This window comes from Bidens hawaiensis, unplaced genomic scaffold, assembly GCF_021521415.1.
Source record: "Bidens hawaiensis isolate Kalapana, Puna unplaced genomic scaffold, B.hawaiensis_p1.1 tig00010251_1, whole genome shotgun sequence".
NCBI lineage: Eukaryota > Viridiplantae > Streptophyta > Magnoliopsida > Asterales > Asteraceae > Bidens > Bidens hawaiensis.
In genome coordinates, this window is record NW_027491776.1 from 679,227 (window position 1) to 703,150 (window position 23,924).

General features: G+C 35.0%; 1 protein-coding gene and 1 pseudogene across 3 annotated transcripts; one reads left to right on the forward strand and one right to left on the reverse strand.

Moving 5' to 3' along the window:
- Window positions 1–2,193: 2,193 nt before the first annotated feature.
- LOC143534619 (cytochrome c oxidase subunit 5C-1 pseudogene) lies at window positions 2,194–8,879 on the forward strand (annotated as a pseudogene). The gene is made up of 2 exons (XR_013135577.1): window positions 2,194–2,321; window positions 8,552–8,879. The product of XR_013135577.1 is annotated as a cytochrome c oxidase subunit 5C-1 pseudogene (transcript).
- A 162-nt stretch (window positions 8,880–9,041) lies between these two features.
- On the reverse strand, window positions 9,042–11,080 carry LOC143534618 (protein ABIL2-like). 2 transcript variants are annotated; one of them, XM_077029066.1, is made up of 7 exons: window positions 10,754–11,080; window positions 10,574–10,656; window positions 10,350–10,500; window positions 10,160–10,259; window positions 10,026–10,086; window positions 9,507–9,586; window positions 9,042–9,409 (listed from the first exon to the last, which is right to left on the reverse strand). In XM_077029066.1, the coding sequence occupies exons 1-7, from the start codon at window positions 10,838–10,840 to the stop codon at window positions 9,093–9,095; spliced, it is 879 nt and encodes a 292-aa protein (XP_076885181.1). In that variant the 5' UTR covers window positions 10,841–11,080; the 3' UTR covers window positions 9,042–9,092. The 2 variants fall into 2 exon arrangements, with proteins under 2 accessions (XP_076885181.1, XP_076885180.1); XM_077029065.1 differs by having other exon boundaries at window positions 9,507–9,598.
- Between the last annotated feature and the right edge of the window lie 12,844 nt (window positions 11,081–23,924).

A 23,924-nucleotide genomic window follows, 5' to 3' on the forward strand; every position in this document is an offset into this window, starting at 1 on the left:
CGCCCCCTCCCCAATTGGTCGTCGCTCCACCTCAATTTTTGTTCGCTTTCAAGTTCTGGTATTGTAACACACGTAATCAAAACCGACCAAATTCATGTCAAGTTACCGAATGCTCGGGACCGAAAACACCTGGGTTTTACCACTGTCCAAGTTTACCAACCAAATAACATCGTCTTAAATATTTTATTTTCTTATATGTTAATATTTTTATAGGTTAGATTGACGAATTGAATTTTTGGGTTTTAACGCTCAAATTTTACCACTGGTGTCTATATCGTAACGAACGTAGCCGGTACTGGCCAAATTCGTGTCGACTCATTGTCGTTACGCTCGGGTTTTACTAACGCCCATGTTTCAACAATGGGTTTTGCCAACGCGCCGGGTAGGAAAACTAGTTAAAAGTAAAAAAAAATCAACGAAATTAATCACAATCGATTTAAAATAATAATTTTCACGAGTTAAAAGCTATTCGAGATTATGGAATTAATCACAACTTGTAATAGCTTTATCAACCCGACATTTTCAATGTTCATCAAGTAATGGTCTAACTAACAAGCTTAAGGCAGCAGGGGAGGCTCGGAGGGTGTGCGAATCGCACCATGAACCGATGCACATAAGTTTCAGGGGCACAAACTTTTTTATACGTATTACATATATATGCTTTTTGTGTTAAAAATAAGGTTATTTGCAATAGTTTATGAAATAATTACATGTTCATAATGGTTTCTGTTTATAATAAATCGGTCGATAAAAGTTTTATCCATGTACATTAGCGAATAAAAAATTTTCGTTAAGACCTACGGGCCTTTTTATTTTGGCTCGGCCGAGGTATTTAAATTCTCGGAGACGGCCCTGTAAGGCAGCCACGACAAAGTTTCATGATGAAGAGCAATGAATGCTCTTGAGTCGTTTTTGGAGTGATGTAAAAACCTCTCATCTCGACTCGTACATAGTTTGATTCTTCTTCAACTATTTCTCTTTAGCCTTTGCGATTCTTGATCTCGGTAACTTAAATTGTAATTATGTGTTCTTAGTGAAAGAGATATCAAGTGTTCGTCAATTTAATCTAAGCTTGCTTACGCGAATTTTGATAGCCACGACAACAAAGTAATGAAGTCGATGATTGCATAGAATTTTAATCATACTAGCAAATTCTAGATCGATTAAATGGTCTTATGATTTTATCATTTTATGTTGCATCCTAGGTCCACAATCAACTTGACATCTAAACATCAATTATTGACGTGAATTCTATGAAATCGTTGGTTTTGATAAGAGTAGGCAGGCCCTACGATTATGATTAAAAGATAAAAATGCATATAAATTATGATATTTGGAGGAACGTTTATTTTGAAACCACTAATATATTATGAATTGTTCGAATCTCACTTGTGGCCTAGTGGTAGGAGGCTTGGGTTATCCAGTGGAGACTCAAGTTCGAATCCCACTTGTGTCATATTTGGATGGTTATTGGCAATGATATATTTGAGCTAGGCCTTGTACAAAGGTTGTCACTTTGAATCTTGAGCCCACCCGGGTTTCGTCCCATCGTGTGTTACGCCAGAGAGTTATGCTCTTGTGGTGGCACAACGACTGTCAAGTGACAGTCGGCGGTATGGTTTCCCGGGGGATGCCCAAGCCAAACTCTGAAGCCAGCGTGGACTCGGTTAAGACAACATAGTCTGGCAAGAGTGAGGCATCGAGGCTCTCCAAATTTGGAAAGTGCGATAGCCTAAATAAAAGAAAGTCGCTGTTTTAAAAAAAATATATTATGAATTGTTATAATATCTTGTACATTATGTTTGTCTGTGACTTTCATAATTTTCAGCATATAATTGATTTTAAAATTAACGCGCCATATAGGCTAAATTATGACCTTGATTTGAATTTGAAACATTTCAAAACCGTGAGGAGCGTACTACATTTTCTAAGGTGGACAAATAAACTGGTTAACTGAACCGACCCAAAATCGACCGAAACCTAACCAGTTTGAAATCGATTATGTAGAAACTGGTTTGAAACTGATTAAAATCGTAGGTTAGAAACCGGTTTGTAATTTTCTCAACCTAAACCGGCAAAAACCAGTCAAAACAGAATTGAAATCGACAGTAACCTGATCAAGAAACCAATTTCAACACAAACCGAAACCGATTATAAACCAGTTTTTACTTTTGTTAACCAAACCACCGGTGTTGAGTTAAAACCGGTTTGTGCACCTCGCTAGATATAAGCCGAGAAAACCTGGAACATAAAATATAGGTCAAGTCAAGTGAACGTCAAAAAACAACGCTACCGGAAAGTCTTATCACCGTCGTCTTCCGGTAACACTTCATCCATCGTTTCTATAACTTATTATTTCTATCTCTACATACATAAACTCCACTTCAATCAATAAGATCTATCACCTCCATAGGTTTACACGTCTCCGATTTGCTATGTAAATATGATGAATTAGAATTTGAATCATCGGTAGACAGCTGACTGAGATTGCTATTTGAAATATCATATTCATTTTATTTATTGGTCAATGTTTATTGATGATTATTTATAAGGTCATTATGCATTTGAATCTAAGTTATGGAAACTGTAAACATCAATTGGTGAGGGAAAATATTGGATATGTATGAATCTATAGGATAACTTAAGCTTAAGTCGATGAAACCCTAATTTTATTAGTTTATCTGAAACAATTAACCAAATGTTTTATGTATTTGCGGATATTTTTACGAGCAAGGTTTAAAAGGTGGAAACGAGTCTTGAGGCGTTTTCTGTCAGACTCTCGAGGCGTAAGCCTCAAGGCAGACCGAGGCGTACGCCTCGAAACATTATTAAAAAATATTAAAAAAATTCATATAATATGTAATAATCTCACTTAAACATAAAATGAACATTATGAATATTATAAAACCTTGTTTAGTAATAAAACAAACATCATAAAATAGTTCAACCACTAATTTAATACAAAACAAACATCATAAAATTGTTCAACAAAAAACAAACATCATAAAGTAGTTTTTTTTTGTTGTGTATGTGGTGCTGTTGCTTGCTGTGAAAGGAGACACGCCAATTAGACCCTAACCATTATACCGTTAAACGATGATATTTTTTAAGTCCGCTAACAGTAAATGTTGGGCTGGTCCACTAATTAAGTCCACTAAGCACTAAATGGGTAAAAAAAGTCTAGAAAATAAAAAAATTTGGCATATTTAAGTATTTGACAACTTCTAGTGAGGCTTAAGCCTCAACGCCTCGCCTCGAAGCCTCACTGCATCGCAAAGGTTGAGGCTTAGGTTTCAATCAATCAATCAATCAATCAATCATGCCCAGTAAAATCCCACCGATAGCAAAACTATAAGTAGGGTCTGGGGAGGGTGGGATGTAGGCACACCGTACCTCCATCCAAAGGAATGAAGAGGTGGCTTCCAGAGAGACCCTCGGCTCTAAGTACATGTGTATGAAGCAAAATAAAGGAAATCAAAGTTTAACAGTTATATACAAACTACTACTAATTATAATAATATTAATAATAAGATCACAGTTTAACAGCTATATAAAAGCTAATAATAATTATAATAATAATAATAATATATGTAAGGGAAATACCATTATGGTATGCGACCTAAATAAGTTAAGTCTAAGCCCTAAGGTATTCAATTCTCTCTAGAAATCCTTAACTTTAATTCTACTTCTCCACGAATTCCTATCCTCAACCATGTCCTCGGAGAGGTTTAGGTCTATCAAATCATGCCTAATCCTCTCATCCCAAGTCAATTTCGGTCGTCCTCTACCCCTCCTCCCCTCTATAGTAATGTTTTCTACGGATCTAACAGGATTCGTCGTCTGTCTTCTCTTTACATGTCCAAACTATCTCAATCTCCACTCTCTTATCTTGTCTGCTATGTTCGCCACCCCTAATCTCTCGCGAAACACAACGTTTCTTATTCGGTCTAGCCTTGTGTGCCCACACATCCAACGTAGCATTCTCATTTCTGCTACCTCCATCTTCCGCACTTGTGCCTTCTTGATGGCCCAACACTCTGTTCCATATAGCATTGCAGGTCTAACTGCCACCCTATAGAATTTTCCCTTTAGTTTAGTCGGGAAACTCTTGTCGCACAATATACCTGTGGCTGCTTTCCATCTACACCATCCTACCTGAACTCGGTGGGTGACATCACTGTCTAATTCCCCATCGCTCTGTACAAATGATCCTAAATACTTGAACTTCGTTACCTGCGGGACCACCTGCCCTTCAATTGTGATCTGTGCGTCTTCATTGTCGTTTATCCCACCAAAATCACAGTGGAGGTACTCCGTCTTAGATCGGCTAATCTTTAAACCTTTTGTCTCTAAGGTTGTTCGCCACTCCTCAAGCCTCATGTTTAGATCTTGTTTTTTCTCAGCAAGTAACACAATATCGTCTGCGAACATCATGCACCACGGGAGAGTCCCCTGAATCGACTTTGACAACTCATCCAAGACTACTGCAAAAAGAAACGGGCTCAACGCTGACCCCTGGTGAAGACCTACCTCTACAGGAAAGAAATCAGTATCCCCCACTGGCGCACGGACACTTGTTTCACTCCTGGTATACATATCCATAATTATCTCTATGTATTTCCTGGGCACTCTTCTACCCTCCAAGCACTCCCAGAGCACCTGTCGTGGCACACTGTCGTTGGCCTTTTCTAGGTCAATAAACACCATGTGTAGATCACGCTTCTTCTCCCTATACTTTTCCATTAATCTTCTTAGAAGATGTATTGCCTCTGTGGTGGAACGCCCCGGCATGAAGCCAAATTGGTTGACCGTAACCTGAGTTTCTCGTCTAAGTCTACCCTCAATCACTCTTTCCCATAGCTTCATAGTATGACTTAGTAGTTTGATTCCTCGGTAGTTACCACAACATTGGGCGTCTCCTTTGTTCTTATAGATAGGAACTACAACGCTGCTCCTCCACTGGTCTGGCATCTTACCTGATTTGAGAATACTATTGAACAGAGTAGTTAACCACATGACTCCTTCCTCCCCCAGACACTTCCACACCTCGATGGGTATGTTGTCTGGGCCAACCGCCTTAGACCTTCCCATCCTCCTAAGTGCATCCTTCACCTCTTCTCGTGTGATCCGTCGGCAGTAGCAGTTATTCGATTGTTGTCGTTGAAAGTTTGTGTTGTCATGTTCTTCTTGGAAAGCTCTCCCATTGTTAAAAAGATTGTGGAAGTAGGTTTGCCATCTTAGCTTGATGTCCTGCTCCTTGACCAGTACATGCCCATCTGTATCCTTTATGAACTTCACCGGTCCTAGATCTTGCCTTCTACGCTCCCTGGCTTTGGCAATCTTAAACATAGCATGTTCCCCCTCTTTTGTTTCTAGACCTTCATACATCCGTTTAAAGGCCGCCTTCTTTGCTTCCACCACTGCCTTCTTCGCCTCTATCTTGGCCGTTTTGTAGTTGTCCCTCAATTCCACTCGCTCCTCCTCATTCGTGCACCTCATTAGCTCCCTAAAACATCCTTGTTTGTCCCTTATCTTGTCTTGCACTGCGTCATTCCACCACCAAGACTCCTTATGCCCACTTGTCTTTCCTGTTGTGACCCCGAGAGTCTCCTTTGCTACTTGGATGATCTTTGTCTCCATAGCTTCCCATATATGAGTTGAGTCCCCATTTAGTCGAGCCCGCGTATGCAGCATGAGTTTATCCTTAAACAATAGGAGATTTTCGTCCTTCAATTTCCCCATCGAATTCTCGGTGTACCTTTCTTCTCTCGAACAGTCAGCTTATTTCTGAAAGCTATATCTGTCACTAGTAGTCGATGTTGAGTCACAACTGCCTCCCCAGGTATGACTTTGCAGTCCTTCCACCAACGTCGGTCTCCTTGCCTCATCAAAAGGTAGTCAATTTGCGTGTCGCGTCCGCCACTGCTAAAAGTGATTAAATGAGAATCTTGTTTCCTAAAATAGGAATTTATAATACCTAGGTCATGTGCCACCGCAAACTCTAGAAGATCTGTTCCGGTCTCATTCCTATCACCAAAACCGAAACCCCTATGTACCGCTTGAAAACCATCGTTAGCCTTACCAATGTGTCCATTAAAATCACCTTCTATGCAAATCCTCTCCCCCTAGGTATGCCCCCTACCACTGCGTGTAGGCAATCCCAAAATTCTCTCTTTTCCTGATCCCCTAGGCCTACATGGGGCGCGTAGGCGGAGACTACTGCCACTACTTCCTCTCCTAGTACTAATTTCAACACCATTATCCTGTCATTATGTCTTATCACCTCCACCACACTAGTGTGTATTTCCTTAGCCACTAGAAACCCCACTCCATTCCTAGCTCCATCAGACCCCGAGTACCACAACTTATACCCATTACACAACTTATACCCATTACACTCAGCCCCTCTATGTCCTTTCCACTTAGTCTCCTGGAGGCATGCTATCTGAACCCTACGTCTTTTAAGCACATCTACCAATTCTAGCAACTTACCATTTAATGTTCCTACATTCCAAGAAGCCAAACGCAATATACGCTCCCTATCTTTACTCTTTCCTACACCCCTCGTTTCAGTACATGGTCTCAAGTAATAGTCATGGTTCCTACGCTCTATGGTTGCAACTAAACACACAAACACAAGCAATAGAACACCAAATCAATAATAATAATAATAATAGTAACAAAAACTAATAATAATAATAATAATAATAATAATAATAATAATAATAGTGTGTAGCAATAACAATAATAGTCAAGAGATCTTAAAATGAAAATAAACTCCAAAGATCCGGATCACGTATGTTCTAATGATAATAATAATAATACTAATAATAATAATAATAGTGAGAAAGGAACGAGTATACCGTGAAGATGATGAAGGTAGATACAGCTCAACGGCAGCCAGGTTACAAGAAACCCTCGTTTATCAAAACCGGGATAACACCGAGATATAACGAATCGAGCTAGACAACACAACAAGGTGAACCAACAATTCCGGCGACTTTTACGGCGGCCGTGGGTGGTGACGCAGCGGCAGGAGGCGGCGCGACAGCAGATCCGGCAAGCTGTGAGATCGGCGTACAGGAGTGGCAGCACACACCAGTGGTAGCAGCAAACAGATGAATTCCGGTGGCTGCAGCTCGTCGAAAATGGCGGCGGCGCGTCGGAAAAACAAACAGCAGTCGGTGGCAGTAGCAAATGACAGCACCGGCGGCTCAAGAGGGTTGCGGTGGTGCTTGCGGTGGTTAGGGAGTAGCGACGGCAGCAGGGAGGTGGTTAGGGTGATAGATCAATTCAAAAATTGGTAATTCGTCTATAGAGCAATAAACCAATATCCGACGGCAGCAGGGAGGTGGCTTAGGTTTCAGTAAACCCTAATGAGGCTAAGCCTCTTATGCTTTTTTCCACCGAGGCTGCCAAGGCGTTTTATAGAATTGTTAAAAGATTGCTTCAAATGTTCACATTATCGAATATCAATTAGAAAAATTGCAGTGTATTGTGCATGTGTTTCTATTTGATGATTGACTTATGACAACTTGATTTATGTGTTGTATAGCATTCTGACATAATGCTACTAATTGCTTCTGATAAGGTGTTGCGAAAGTCGGTCTAGGCGGCCGATGCTTGACGAGTAATCTCTGAGTACTCTCTGCCTAGGTTGAGTACTTGGCTAGTAATTCTTGAGTACTCCCCGACTAGGCTGAGTATTGCAACTATGGCGTCTATAGAGACGACCCTTGGGATTGTTACGGAGCAATATATATTTAGATCATTAAAAGCCCATTATGCATCTTTTGAAATACATATGTTTCTGTTTAGCGGTGCAGACTGAGTGACCCAGTCCCCGGGTTTGGTAACAGGTTAGACTGGACACATTTTACTTTCTCAAGTCTGCGAGTAAAAACTCTGTGAAATGCGATATAAATGTGTGTGTGTGGGTCACTGTGTGTAATAAACATATGGCGATACTTTTACAACTAGTATTAGAATTCTTAAAAGATTGCTTTAAATATTAACTGCTTCATATTCACAATTTCACATATAGAAAATTTGCAGTGTATTTTGCATATGTATTTTGCAATTGACTTATTGACTTGTGCTAACTCGATCTATGTTCTTTATTAATACTACCTGCATTCATAGGAACCTTTAGGATTGTACAGAGCTATATATATTTAGATCGTTAAAAATCTATTATGCATCTTTTAAAAGTGGCTACTTCATAAAAAGAGAAATTTGTTTATTAAACATTCAAATTTCGGGTCCGTCTTTGCTCATTCTCGGTTTCATTATTTCTAAATGCATAAGGTTTTTAGTCGGGGTTGACCCATGAACCTTATTTTCATTCTTTGTATGCAACTGTTTAAATAATTAATGTGGTAAATCATTTTTTGACAGTCCTATACATTTTGAATATACTTTGACCAGCTTTGACCCAATCGACTCGTACCAACTTTAGTATGTCTAACTTTTTGTTGTCATATTAAAGCAATTTATTTTACTTTTAGTTATGACTAACCGGTTTTAAAATTTTATTGACTTTTGTATACAGAATTAAAAATGGTGGCTGGTAGAGTTGCTCATCCGGTTTTGAAAGGCCCTAGTGTGGTTAAAGAATTGATCATCGGGTCAGTGCTTGGGTTAGCTGCAGGTGGTCTATGGAAAATGCATCACTGGAACGAGCAGAGGAAAACTAGGGCGTTTTATGATCTTCTAGAGAAGGGCGAAATCAGCGTGGTTGTACAAGAATGAAAAACAAAAACAGTTTCATCTTCTTAATGTTCAAATTCCGAGCCTTAAAACAGAGATAATGATACTCTGGAAACTTAAATAAATTTTTGTATTGGATTTGTGATGTTTCTTGAATTCATATTGTTGAAGTTGCTATTGTTAAAATTACTTCATTTGCCTTTTGTAAGCAAACAATAAAACATCTCAGTTTATATTTTAGTATAGAAGCTTTTTTTCAATATATTTTTAATGATTTTATGAACAGAATAAGAAAAGTTTCACTGCTTTATGTACATATATTTTAATTGGTTCTAAAATCATATACCAACTATAAAAGAAACTTAAAAGTTGTATATATGACACTATTTGTCATTCTTGTTCTTCTGTATACTAAGGAATGCTTTGAAAAGGTTTCTGGTTTTCTTGGAGTAAACTTGGATATCTTTTCTTCTTTCTTTTTCTGTATACATTGAATAAGACCGCCTCGCCTCTGGCTGATAATGTTGTGTAATAGGGCTGACTGATCGATAAATAACCGACTCAGAATGCCTGACCTGAGAGAATGGACTAACTGATCCAAAGTGCCAGGCCCGAGAGAATGGACTAACGGACGGATTAGAAACGGATCCTGAACGCTTGATTCTGAACCGGCTCGGTGAAAGTGACTGCGATCGCTTTTCTGGTTATCAGGTAAACTTTAATCAGTACATAGTTGCATAGTATTTGAAGGTCATAATAGGTAGGTAAATTAAAACAAAACACTCTGTTCATCCCACCTAATCCTTTGTTTGGTGTAACCTTTGCAAATGTAAAGTCAACCAAATCGGGCCCGGATTCTTTTACATCTCTTCCTCTCCTGCACCGGAACCTTATACAATGCACACGATTAAAATGATAACGATGCTTAATTGTTTTAACCAAGTTTATCAAGTGTTCCACTAAAGTCACTCTTAAGTAATTTTTTTTGCATAAATGCTTTAACTTTATATTATCAAGTGACGCAAATTGAAACATATATCAATCTTCGTTATTCATAATTATAATCGCCTTCCAATTAACCCGAACTAGGAAGTAATAGTAAAGAAAAAAGTTCACTAAATAATAACGAAGTTTCAAAATTGTTCAAGTTAAGTAAATAAAAAAAATAAAAATAAAATTTTGACGTGTATAAAAAGTTACATAGGATTGGACCTTAGAGAAACAAACGGACTTTTAGTGACTTTCACGACACAATTAGAAAACTTGGCTACTATTGTATAAAGTTACCCTGTATTTTACTTAGTAACAAAGGTTACCTCAAACTTAATGATTCGGCCTTCGTTTTCACCACTTCTACACCTTCAGAAAACTGCCCGTCTGTAGTTTTACAACAATAAGCGTCTGCCATTATGTTAGTAACAAAATTACAAAAGTGAGACATTCTTACAACCTGGTAGCAGATACTGCTTATGATACTTGGGCGTATGTATCACTAACGATTGTTGCGAAAGACCTTCGTGGTGGCTAAACGTTTGACACGTTTGTAACCTCTACAACAACCTCAAACAAAATCACACATGTGCAACAAAGGACAACCTTGTGTCAACAAAACAAACAAAGATTTGTAAATTGTAAACCACCTGTTTGATGCATAACACTCGAAGATTGGTTTCGAAAGCTTCATCAATGTTTTCATCTAAGAAACTATTGACTTTAGATGTCACGGAGCCCAAATGGTCAATGGTGCTTATGAGAGCTTTCGACACGTAATCTTTTAAGCTTTCTAACAAGCTAAACCAAAAGTAACAAATTAGTTGATAATTATTAATTAAGTTAAATTAGCAAAAACACTATATATACTTACAAGGGATCATGATCAGTTTTATGATATGTGTCTTCGAAAAACTCGGCAGCTTTGTATAATTGACTTCTTACATTTTTCAAATCCTATAAGAAAAGATCACAATATGTTTGTATATAAACTTATAAGTTATAAAGATTGAATATATTAATGTAACAAACTAAAAAAAGTTATAAAAAAAACCTGTAGATTATCAGCAAAGATTAAACTGCGTTGCATGAATATTTCATCATAATTTGATGGTAGATGAAGATCTTTTACAGGCTCCATAGATACATAAACACAGATTTGTTTCAAGAATATAATGTTTTAGTTGTGTTCTTGAAAGGGTTTATAATATGTCGGCTATAAAGGCTGAAAAGATGGGTAGAAAATGGACAAATTAAATGAAGATTAATATTTAATATTTAATATTTAATAATTTAATAATAAAAACAAAGGGTGGGGCTTGGCCAGAACGACCACGACCTTGGTGGCTCATGTATGGTTGGTTTTGAAGGCAAGGTCCCTAACATGTGTAAAATAAGAGCACGTGTAATGGAGGGACTTTAACTAACAAAAATATATACGATCATGTCTAAAGGTGCATAACTCGGGTTTTTTTAATATCTGGTTACGGGTATAGAATTTGGTTCAGGTATAACCGGGTATTGGTCATACCCGGGCCGTTCGGGTCTGAGTATTGTCTCTAAAACCATGTCCTATGCACCGGGTTCGGGTCGGGTATAAAATCATGTATTCTAAAACCGAGTATTCGAATACCCTATTTCCGGGTATTTAAAAAACCATATTATTGGTTTTTTTTCTGGGTATTTTTTCAGGTTTGGATTGAGTTCTTTTTTTTGTGGCTGCAGTTTTATGGGGTATTGGAAAAATCAGGTACTGGGTTCGGAACCGGTTTCGGTTTTGGTACTTAAATGCATACCCTATCCATACCTTACAGATAGGGTCGGGTACGAGTATAAGAAAACTGGTTCTAGGTTTTTTTTTTTCAGGTCCGGCTCCGGACTTAGGTTTTCTGTGCACATTTAGTCACGTCAGTGTCACACAGAATGAGAGACAATTCACTGACAATACTCTCAAATGGGAGTAATGGTTTAAGTGTTTAACTAACGACATAAATTATATTTTAAGACTTTTTTTATACACAAAATTGTAAGGCTTTTATTTATACACAAATTGTGAGTGAATGGTCTAACTGGTTAGAAATAAACTTGGCCCCAAACCTAGCCTCTAACGGCACCACCGCCTTGGCGTCCCCTTCTTTGAATGTAATGGTGTCTAGCGCTGTCTTTAGATGACATGACAGTTAATTAACGTTCACTACACATGATCTAATATTGATGTAGCCAAACACAACTAAAGTTGAAATGACAGCTTAATTGGTCATTAACGTAAACCTATTTATGATTATGGTTGAATTGGGTGGGGTGTTTGGGGGTGAAGTTGACCAATGATTTGACTTGTTCCATGTTTAATTACGTGTGAGGAAGGATAAGATACAATTTAATATACCAAAAACATGTTGGTATGGTAGGCGAATTAGCAAAATAAATGCATCCATAGTATATAGATATCCAAAACATAAAAAAAGGACCACAACACAATACAAGTTTAAAAGTTCATTTCACTTACAATTACATATATGCAAAAACGGATACATAAAGTTTTGTACATAGGCATAATATGGACCGGTGGACGGAGACGACAAGGCAGGAGATGAGAAGTCGAGCGATGTTTAAGAGCTGGAAGGTTAATTCACGATGATACGGTGCATTCGAAAATGAAAATCAACCAATTAAGATTAGTTTTAATGGGTATGGCCATTGGACAAATTTTGAAGAGCGACATGTTTAGACTAGATCAAGAAAATTAGGCTATCTATTACACTACTAGTTAAATAATGTTACTAGTTACCTTGTTATTAATATAAAATTGTAAAATTGGACGGTGGGCCTTGACGGCTTGGCCCACCACCCTTCTAATACTCTATATTCGCCCATGCATATATGATCCTTGTGGTAAGGTATCATTACACTTTTGATCTAAGAATTTTTGGTAGTTATGGTTTTCACTATTTAGTCACACGTAACTAGAGGTGTTCACAGTTAGGTTTAAAACTCTGAAACAACCCAATTTAATTTATTCTCACAAGTTTTTAAAGCTTACTTTATTCAAATCTTATGGACATCACGTTAAAAGAACTAAATTTGACGGTTTGTTTATTTTATAATTTATACATCTTTTCAGAGGTCCATTAAGTCCAAATCGTGAAATCAAACCGAAACCAAGTACCACTAAGGGTTTTTTTTTTAATTTTCAATGGTTTGATTTCGGTTTTGGTGATTTAAAACAAGACCTAACAGTTTGGTTTACGGTTTAACTAAAAACCGTCAAAATCAAACCATAAATACCTCTACTCATAACCCATTTGGTTCTTAATTCGTGGTTTGGATGACTGTCTAGACAAGTAAAACTTATGTTAAATGCATATATATATTATTTTAAAAACGTTTGACGTAAAATTAACGTCTATCCACTCAAGGGAGCAAATACGTTATGCTTGATTGATGGTGGAACATGAATGTAATTTTAAAAAATTTGAAATCAAAATCGTAATATATTTTACAAATTAATTTTTTAACTCTAATATTATAAGGGTCATGCTATTCTACGGTCGCTGATAAAAATGAGAAAGACGAGAACGATTTATGGTCATAAAAAAATCCTTCAAAAAAATTTATAAAAAATTAATATAAAAATCATAACTTAAAATTAAATAAAAAAAAGGAACAAGTACAATTTTTTCCCCAATCTTCCTTGTTCTTAAAAAAAGACGTTGTGGAAAAAAAATATCATTGTGTATTTTTATTTATTATTGTGTTGTTTGTTACTTCCGTCATTGATTATGTCTTTTTTTCTTGATATTGTGTCTTTTTTTTTCTTGATATTGTTTTATAATACTCTCATTGTGTTATATTTTACGATCTAGTGTGTCTTTTTTATTTAACATTATGTTTATTTATTTATTTATTTTTGTCATTGTGTCTTTTTTATGAGATTTTTTATTATTATGTTTTTGAGCAAGAAAGATGGGGAAACTATTTTAGTTTTAGTTTTTATTTTATTTATGTTTTGAGTTATGATATTCTTTGGATTTTTTAAAAAATCTTTTTTTAGTCATAAATATTTTTTCACACTTCTAATTTTTATCCCACAGTATATTCTAACTTTACCCCTATATTATGAAACTTCCTTATCAAGGTCGTTAGCATCATCATAATCAGTCTTAAATCACCTGGTCACATTTTCTTCATCAATAATTTAAGTTTTTCTTTTTCTTTTTGTTTTTTTCTCTAGCAACGAATATTATGTAATATTCAAATATCAAGGGTTCTTTTCAAATGTCAATTAGACTTGACTGAGAAATCAGTGGCTCCAAGCTGTACATAACCAAAATTTAATTCTTCTAGTGCTAAATTTAATTTTTGCCATAGTTATTAATTAAATAAATAAAATACATAAACTACTTACTGTTATGGATTTCTGTCAATCGTATATTTTTGAAAAATCTGAAAGTCGTGAAACACTTTCAGCTCAAACTGTTTGTTGGTTCCCAAATGTTTTGACCGGATAAAATTCAGATTGAGTGCAAGAATCCGTATGAAGATTGAGAGAGTTTTTGTGAACCAGAAGAACACATCGTATGATCAAGCGATGGTTATTAGGGTTAGGATTCATGATAACTGCTTTGCAGTTATAAATCCGTTATCATATTTTGAATTTCAAAATCAAAATACGCTTCTTATTTTAAATTTCCCAAATCAGCTAGGGGCTCTGCCCCTTGGAACCTGCTACCAAAGGTGCTGCCCCCAAACCCCGCCGTTGCCCCCTTGGAACTAAGTACCAATTATGATAAGATCAAATAAGTGTGCACCCCGCACCCGACTTATTTAGAATCGTATTATAATTAACTTAATCAACAGATTAATCCTTAATTATACTAAAATCAATAACACTTGTTTATAATAGGTCAACTTAAATACATATAAATATTATTACTAACACTTATACAACAAACCACCAAAAGGTAATAATTCAAACAGTACACCTACCGTTTACTAAGTTTAAAAGTGGTTATATATGAAGGTAGATATAACTGTTGTTGGTGGTTGAAACTTTAGGGTCAAATTCACGTGAATACATTGAAGATATGCCACACGGTTTCAATTGACCAAATACAAATGGTGTTCACGCATTCTCAGTGACAATATATAAAGCATGAAAACAAATATAAAAAGTTAAGTGAAATGAAAGACACAATAAAAAAATGAAGTTCAATTTATTAACAAATACATATAAAATTGATTTGCATTTATGTTTGGAAAACTAACCTTCGTTTGGTATAAACTAACAGGCCTAACCCACGTGCTACGGTAGGAGTTTTATAATTACTTGTAACACTCAGTTTTGACAACTTATGCATTAGCATTCACTTTGTGAAAAAAATCACGAAGATATAAATAAACATGTAGAAATGGAAAACCCATAATTTTATATAAAACATACTATTTTACATTATATCAAAAATAATATTATTTACGTCGCTCTCTATTGTTGCGCTGCAAAGGAATGTGTGATGTACTAATCTGAGTCGTTTGATAGTGTTGTATTATCGTTTTTGACGAGGTTTTGACGTTTATTTACAATGGCTTTTAAATTGACTTAACTAAATTGTATAGGTTAAAAGCAGTATTTATGTCACATTTAAATAGGTGGGATATTATAGCATGTGTAAATTTAATGGTAGGTGGAGTGAAAAATAAGTTAAAATTACTTTTGCACGATAGATGCAACTTTTATAACACATATAGCACAACATCAATCAGATATACATGACTAAAGTGATGTTTTTATTCCAAAATATTAGGCTATGTGTAGTGGAGGGGCTACAATTAGGGGCGAATTGTGACACGTGGTGCCCAGTCAGTATAGAGTGGAAATTTGTTTTTGGGGTGTAATGGTGTAGGGGCTACAAGATGGGCCCACGTGTCTTTTTTTTATTATATTCTTTTTATAATTAAACTAATTAAATAAAAACCAATTTATTTAAATAATTAAATAAAAATGTATTAAAATTAAAAAATAAATACAAAAAATACATAAACTAAAAAAAATACACGAATAATAAAAATAAATTATAATAAAAAAACACACCAAAATAAAAATACACATAAAAATTTCTATAAAAAAACTAATCTATTCGTCTTCGTCTTCGTCTTTGTCCCTGTTGTCGTCATTGTCCTCCTCATCGTCTTCGTCCTCGTCCTCGTACTCGTCTTCGTCCTCCTCAACGAGATGATTATCCCACACGTGTTGAACCAAATCCGCATTCAGTTGGTTATGTATATCACTTGATGTGAGCTGGTGAATGTTATACGTTTGTTGGTCTTGGGTTGGTTCAGGGAACTGTTCTGGAACGCTTCCTGGTATATAGTGTTGACATATTGCTTTTCCCTCGTCTTCTAAAATCATATTATGCAATATGATACACGTATACATGGCATCGCTCATTTTTGCCAACGTCCATACACGACAAGGGTTTTTCACATAATGCCAACGTTTTTTTAGAACCCCGAAACACCTCTCGATATCCTTTCTCGCGGACTCTTGCTTCTTCTTAAAATAATCTCTTTTTTCTTCGATAAGGTCTTGAAACGTCTTGACGATGATCGAGTACTTTAGATATATCCCATATCCCAAATAGTATCCGTGACGATAGAAGGTATCGTTGGCATAAAACGGTAAGACCGGTATGCTACGACTGATGTAATACTCTAACACGGGTGACGCGTTGAGAACGTTTATGTCGTTGTTGGACCTGACTGAGCCGAGGTAGGCTGACCAAATCCAGAGGTCGTGTGAACAAATGGCTTGAAGATTAATCGTTGGCACTCCATGGTCACCACGAGTGTATTGACCTCGCCATGCGGTTGGACAGTTGGCCCACTCCCAATGCATGCAATCTATACTCCGGATCATGCCTGGAAAAGAATGTTTGCTTTCGTGTACATCATATATGCGAGTCAGGTCGTTTGAAGTAGGAATCCTCAGATAACGACGAGAGTATAATTGTATTATCCATATACAAATAAATTATTAAACAATATTTTTATTAAAAACAATAGTTAATACAAACAATTTAAATATTACCGATGCAAAAATTCTCCAACGCATCTCTCGTTGTTTTCTCAACTATCTTTAAATACTCGTCATTGATATCGGTCGTGTTGCCGTATGCGAGGATGCGTATAGCCGAAGTACACTTTTGGATGGCGGAGAATCCTAAATATCCTCTTGCATCAGGTTTCTGTTGAAAATACTCATACTCTCGCTCCATATCTCCAACGATACGCAAAAATAAACGCTTGGACATCCGAAAACGACGTCGAAACATAGCGTTGTTAAATGTAGGCGTGTCGTCGAAGTAGTCCTTCATCAAACGAGCGTTCGCTTGCGTACGATCCCGAAGGATATATGACCGTCTACGTGGTGCCGTAGATGGGGCAGAGCTGGACACCATGTTATTGGCGACGGCCCGAACCGCGTTCGTGACCTTTAAATGCTCTTCCGCCACTTGTCGGTGAATCTGATGAATTATTTGACTCTCATTTATTAATTGATCCAAAATCTTGGCAGAGTTCGTGGAATCCGGGGAACTCATTGAGTTTGAAGAAGTATGAAAATAATAAAAATGATTGGTATTTTTATGTTTGTGTTTATGTATGATAGGGTGAAAATGGTTAGATAAAGTTTGATATATATATTAAGTTTTTAAATTAATTTTTTTTATATATAGCCGTTACCCAACGGCGTTATTATTATTATATTATTATTCTCCATCTTCGCAGGCGACAATAATACCTCGCCCCGCCCAATTTTCGCCCAAATTTCGCCCAGGGGGCGGTGTGCTCCACCAATATCGCCCAATTTCGCTCTCTTTTCTCGCCCATTACACATAGCCTTAGTAATCAACTAGTTACATACTACTTAAATGCCTTCTCATTAACATTATACGTATCCCATCTTCTATTGGACCTTGTAGGCTTGTACATTAATCATATACCCAAGGCCATCCTCTATTGGGCCTACTTAAGTATATTGACATTATGGAAGCCAACTTCCTATTGGGGCTAGACAAATGTACAATCAAACAATCTTATTCATTTCATAAGATGATAAGTATTCTTGTTTTATGAACATGTTCTTAGGTGGTGCAAGACGCTAAGGATTTGAGTTCCATAAAAAGTGGCACGATTTTGAAAGTTACATATAGTATCTTTTATATATATCTATATATATATATAAATACTAGTTTTTATCCCCCGTATTACAGGGTTGTTTTATATTGTTGTTCTAATATTTATTTATTTTTTGAATTTATATTTTTTTATTGTATGAAAGTTAATAAATTACTTATGGTTTGATAATAAATTGTTTCACAAATAAATGAGATGTTATAACCCGGTTTAAAAGCTATATGGTTTTGATGAGACCCAATACCCGTTTATTTTTTTTACTATAAAATTGGTTTTTTAATTATAAATAATATTTATGAAAGTTAATAATATACTTATGGTTTGATGAGACCCAAGACCCGTTTATTTTTTTTACTATCAAATTGGTTTTTTAATTTAAATAATATATATATATATTTTTAAAATAAATAAGATATTAATTTTTTGTATATCCTATTTTATAGGATTTTTACATCAATAATTTGGTGAGAATAATTTTTAATTTAATGATATGTTATAACCCGTTTAAGGAATATCTGGGTTTGGTAAGACACATACCCATGAATTCGGGTCAAATACATGAGAAGTCTTCATTTAAAAGTCAAGCAAATCTGGTGACTCCAAAAAAAGGGGGAGCGACCACATCGCGACACGTAGGATTTTTATGTCTTCGTTTATATTATATATATATATATATATATATATGTATATATATATAGGGTTTGTATCATTTAAGAACTCTCAAAAAGTTAAGAACTCTTAGGAACCCTTAACAATCAAACAATTTTTTAAGTTTTTTTATATATTAACATTATTTAAGATTAGTTTTATCATATTTTATATAAAAATTTTTGATTACATATATTAATCACAAGTTTACATATATGTAAAATTTTTGTACTAACAAATTTACATAGGTATAAAACAAAACATAGATATGTATAAAAACTAATTTTCAAAATTGTAATCGTTGATATAAATATAAAAAATGATAAAACTACTCTAAAAAAACATTAACATACAAAAATTTTTATGAAAAACCTTAGTTTTGAAGGGTTCCCTCAAGTTTTTAAATATACTCTAAAAAAACATTAACATACAAAAAATTTTATGAAAAACGTTAGTTTTGAAGGGTTCCCTCAAGTTCTTAAGTAATTTAACAGTTTTGTAATGATACTCATCCTATATATATATACACACAAACACACACACACTAATTTTTATCCCCCATATTACGGGGGTTGTTTTATATTGTTTGTTCTAATATTTATTTATTTTTTGAATTTATATTTTTTTATTGTATGAAAGTTAATAATATACTTATGGTTAAATTCTTTCACAAATAAATGAGATGTTATAACCCGGTTTAAAAGATATATGGTTTTGATGGGACCCAAAACCCGTTTATTTTTTTACTATAAAATTGGTTTTTTAATTATAACAATATTTATGAAAATTAATAATATACTTATGGTTTGATGAGATCCAAGACCCGTTTATTTTTTTTACTATCAAATTGGTTTTTTAATTTAAATAATATATAAATATATATATTTTAAATAAATAAGATATTAATTTTTATTATATCCTATTTTATAGGATTTTTACATCAATAATTTGGTGAGAATAATTTTTAATTTAATGAGATGTTATAACCCGTTTAAGGAATATCTAGGTTTGGTAAGACACATACCCATGAATTCGGGTCAAATGCATGAGAAGTCTTCATTTAAAATCAAGCAAATCTGGTGACTCCAAAAAAGGAGGGAACGACCACATCGCGACACGTAGAATTTTTATGTCTTCGTTTATAGATGGAAAAGAGTTCAAATAAGAATAAGGAGTTTCATAAGAATGGTAGAACCAATAAAATTTTGACATTGGCATTACAAATGATGGTGAAAGAACAATTCTAGGAAACTATGTCGGTTATAATAATGAAAGAGTAATTCTAGAAAACTATGTCGGTTATTGGTAATTTTAAATCTCAACCATTGATTAATATGATCCAATGGCTATGATTTATTCTTAGTCTTCCTAGAAAACTATTTATTTTTAAGATAACCCCCCCTATATATATGTATGTATTTTATTTTTTATTTTTGAGAAAGATTGTTGTATAAATGTAAACAAGAACAATACGTAATACCAAATTTGTTTATTTTATTTACTAACTATTGTAATTTTCTAAATTGTAAATTATTAGAGTGCAAAAAAAATGAGTGATTTTTTGGACTTTATTTAATAAAATGTGGGTTTCTAAAATCGAGTGTTTCGATTTTCCTAATTTACCGAATGCCTATAGAAAACCCACAAAATCTATTTAATTTACTAAAATGTCATTTTTTAAGTTGACATCCATTTGTCTCCTCTTTAGGTGAAGCATGCTAGCTAAAACAACTAAAAAAACACGAGGTACAAACATGAACACGATAGTAATTCTCTTTAACAACATTTTCTAGATGCTTATCTATATCTATATTTGTATTACATATAAAACATATTAGAGAGAAAAAATAGTAATTATTACCCACTAGAGGAGATGTCGTAAAATTTAATCATCGACGACGACCTTTCAATTTATTTCAGGCTTAATTAATCATACTCTTCGGCATCATAGTTAATTCCAATTAATAAGATATCACTACAACTGAATGGGCATCCCGATAGTCCGACCATGCATCCGTTATCACACTTTGGCTGAGAAATCAATTGTAGACGTTGCATCTTCAATCATCGCATCGATTACTTGATCATCTTCGTCTTCATATTCACACACAAGAAAGAACCCATTGACAGATGCCAGCCACGTCTCCCCAAATTCGCCATCCCTAATCCTATGATCTCAAACGCAAACCAAATCTCACCGTTTGCAAGTTCTCTGACACCGTAGACATTCGCCTTGAAATCGTCGACTATACCAAATTCATCGTCCTCAATTCCGCCGACCTCCAAATTGATTCCAAATACGTCCGCTTTCAATTCGATTAAAAGGTATTATTATTATTATTAGTCTGTTATAGTAGTAACAACAACAACAACAACTGTAACAACCTTGGCAAACACAACATCGTCCCACTCTTAGGCTATCCCATATCGGCCGTGGACAAGAGAGATCCTTGGTTCATAAGTAATGTCCTGCCTCTTAACATCACCAACGCGTTTTGGGCAACTAAAAACAAATCCGTGAGCTCTTCGTGGGCAGAGCGGACAATATTGGTGGTGCGAGGGGCCGGGGTGTTACATTTGGTATCAGGGCCACTCTTATGCCGTTCGGGATGATGGGACACGCTTCATCGAGGACGATGAGTCCAAAGGGGGGTTGTTTGTAACACCCTTGGCAAACACAACATCGTCCCACTCTTAGGCTATCCCACATCGGCCGTGGACAAGAGAGATCCTTGGTTCATAAGTAATGTCCTGCCTCTTAACATCACCAACGCGTTTTGGGCAACCAAAAACAAATCCGTGAGCTCTTCGTGGGCAGAGCGGACAATATTGGTGGTGCGAGGGGCCGGGGTGTTACAACAACAATAGTTGATGATTTTAGGGATTTGAGGCTGTGAACGTTGAATTATTGGTGGAAAATGAGGTTTTGGTGTTAGAGTTCGGTAAGAATTTGCCTCGTGGTGCTGATGCTCTGTTTATTAGGTTTGATGGCACCTTGAATGATCAAATGAAAGGATTTTACAGAAGGTAATTGCTTTATTTCTTAGGTTTGATGAGTGTTATATTTTGGATGAATGTTTAATTCATAATTCATAAGCTAAATAGTACGGGGCATATTTCTTTATGAATCCATCTTCACTTGTTTAATTTATTCACCGATTACTTTGAATAAATTGCTTATTTGTCTTTGTCACTCTTCCACTCTTAACCTTGTAAAATAATAAATTGTTTATGGAGAGTATGTTTCTTTTTTATTTTTTATAAAATGCACACATTAGGAGCTTATAATGCGTGATGCACATATGATAGTGCACTATGTATTGCATAATGCGTGATCGGGTCTGATACTGGATAAGATACTAGATTTGAACAACTCAAAATCCATGGCTGATTGTATTTAGCATGACAACAATTTGTCACCGGTTCTTGTGAAAGCTAGAGGCTAACGGGCCATTCTATGTACTTATGTGATCGATTGTAAAGTAACAAACCTAACAGTCATACGCTTGGAAGGGTAAATGTTTAACTTGAGCGTTTTAATATTGAGTTTATACTTTTTAATTTATCTATTAATGTTTGATCCCGTTTTCACTCGTTCTTCTCATTATCTTAGATCTGATCCAGATCTATACGTTAATATTAATTATACGGATCTAACTCTTTAATACCTTAGCTCGATTGTTATTAGTATGTAATCTATATATTATCAATAAGTTTAATCGTGAAGCTTGAGAGAGAGAGATAGAATACTTTAAATCTTTCTGAATAATGTTATTTCTCTCAAAACTTCAACATTTTACAAGTGAACAGTGGTTCACTATTTATAGAAGACGATCCGGTTCGCTAACATCCCCTAGCGAACCAGCATCCCCTTCGTTAAATAAAATAACTTAACGAACCACCCCCTGATTCGTTAACATCCCCTAACGAATCAGGAGGGAATACATTATAAAGTCCTAGTTCGCTAACATTCCTAGCGAACTAGACTTAACCTTAACGAACTAGTCTTAGTTCGCTAACATTCTTAGCGAACTAGACTCAAACATAACGAATTAGTCTAAATAACATTAAATATTACATTAAAATAATCAAATATTGATTAGAGTCCACCAAGGGTATCGGAAAGTGATTCCGATCAAAATGATAATAAAATCAGACAATTAATAACATAAATTATACACAGAACGGTTTCAAAGGATAATTCAACAGTTAAATCAATGTCATTTTTGACGAAAATGATATCGCCAAGAACATTTATACCTTAGAAACTCAAATTGATCTTTGAAATGTTCAAACTTAAAGATCTAAAATATCAGAGAGAATTTGAATAGTTTCTGAAAGATGAAGAAAGAAGACGAACAGTGGAATACTATTCGTGATCTTGTCTTATATAGCGATACACGAAACCCTAGGCACAACTTGCATGAATCAGACGATTCGTTTAACTTAAGGTTAGCGAATTAGCCCATTCGCTAACTCAATTCGTTACCTTATGTTAGCGAATCACAATGTGATTCGTTAAATTAAAGATAACGAATCAAGACATGATTCGTGTCATGATTCGTTAAATATGTATAACGAAGGGATGATTCGTTACAGAGTGCGGAAGCGAATTAGGTTAGCGAACCAGAAGCTAGTTCGCTAAAGAATCATCTAGTTCGTTAACCATACATAACGAATTGATTTTTAGCGAATTAAACCCGTTTATTTAATTTTAAATTAAATAAATAAATGAATAAATTAATGAAATAAATCAATAAGTTAAATTATCGAGAAACCCTTATATCCCGACAACCTAATACGTTAAAATTGTTTCAGATTTCCGAAACTTAACTTAAAAATTTATTTAAATATATTGTATAAAGAAGACGAAAATATTTTTGATATTTTGTAAAAATAAAGAATTAAAGAATGTATTTACAGAAGAATATCCAATCCTCTAAAATAGATCATCTTTTTGTGTTTTTCAATGATTTTATCAAAAGCAGTACATATTTTTGTATTTTTGTTGCGTTTGAGCAGAGAATCATATTGACCAAATTGCCCTTCCATCACAGTTTTATATTTCAGCGATATTATGACTGGCGATAAGTCGGTCATTGATATTGTTGTCCACATAAATCTAATAACACACATTCAAGTATTTTTGTGATATGATTAAATAGTTCAATTAGAGCACAGAATATCAGAAGTTATCAGCCTCTAATCTTAGTTCAAGCTTAATTTGATTTTTGCCAAATCACCCCAACTTGACTTAAACCATTATATTGTTGATCAAAAATTTGATACCAATTGAGAAATTTTGAGCAATGCATCAAGTTTCCTTTACTGTGAGTGAGTATGCACGAGTCCATCTGTCGGCTTACATACATTGTTTTCCTGGGGTC

Bases quoted from the DNA above. Each gene is read 5' to 3' on its own strand.
- LOC143534618 (XM_077029065.1), bottom strand. From the start codon at position 10,840: ATGGAGCCTGTAAAAGATCTTCATCTACCATCAAATTATGATGAAATA. The intron at 10,657-10,753 runs GTTTTTTTTATA...CTTTTCTTATAG, and splicing joins TCTTTGCTGATAATCTACAG to GATTTGAAAAATGTAAGAAG. The intron at 10,087-10,159 runs GTTGTAAGAATG...GTAAAACTACAG, and splicing joins TAAGCAGTATCTGCTACCAG to ACGGGCAGTTTTCTGAAGGT.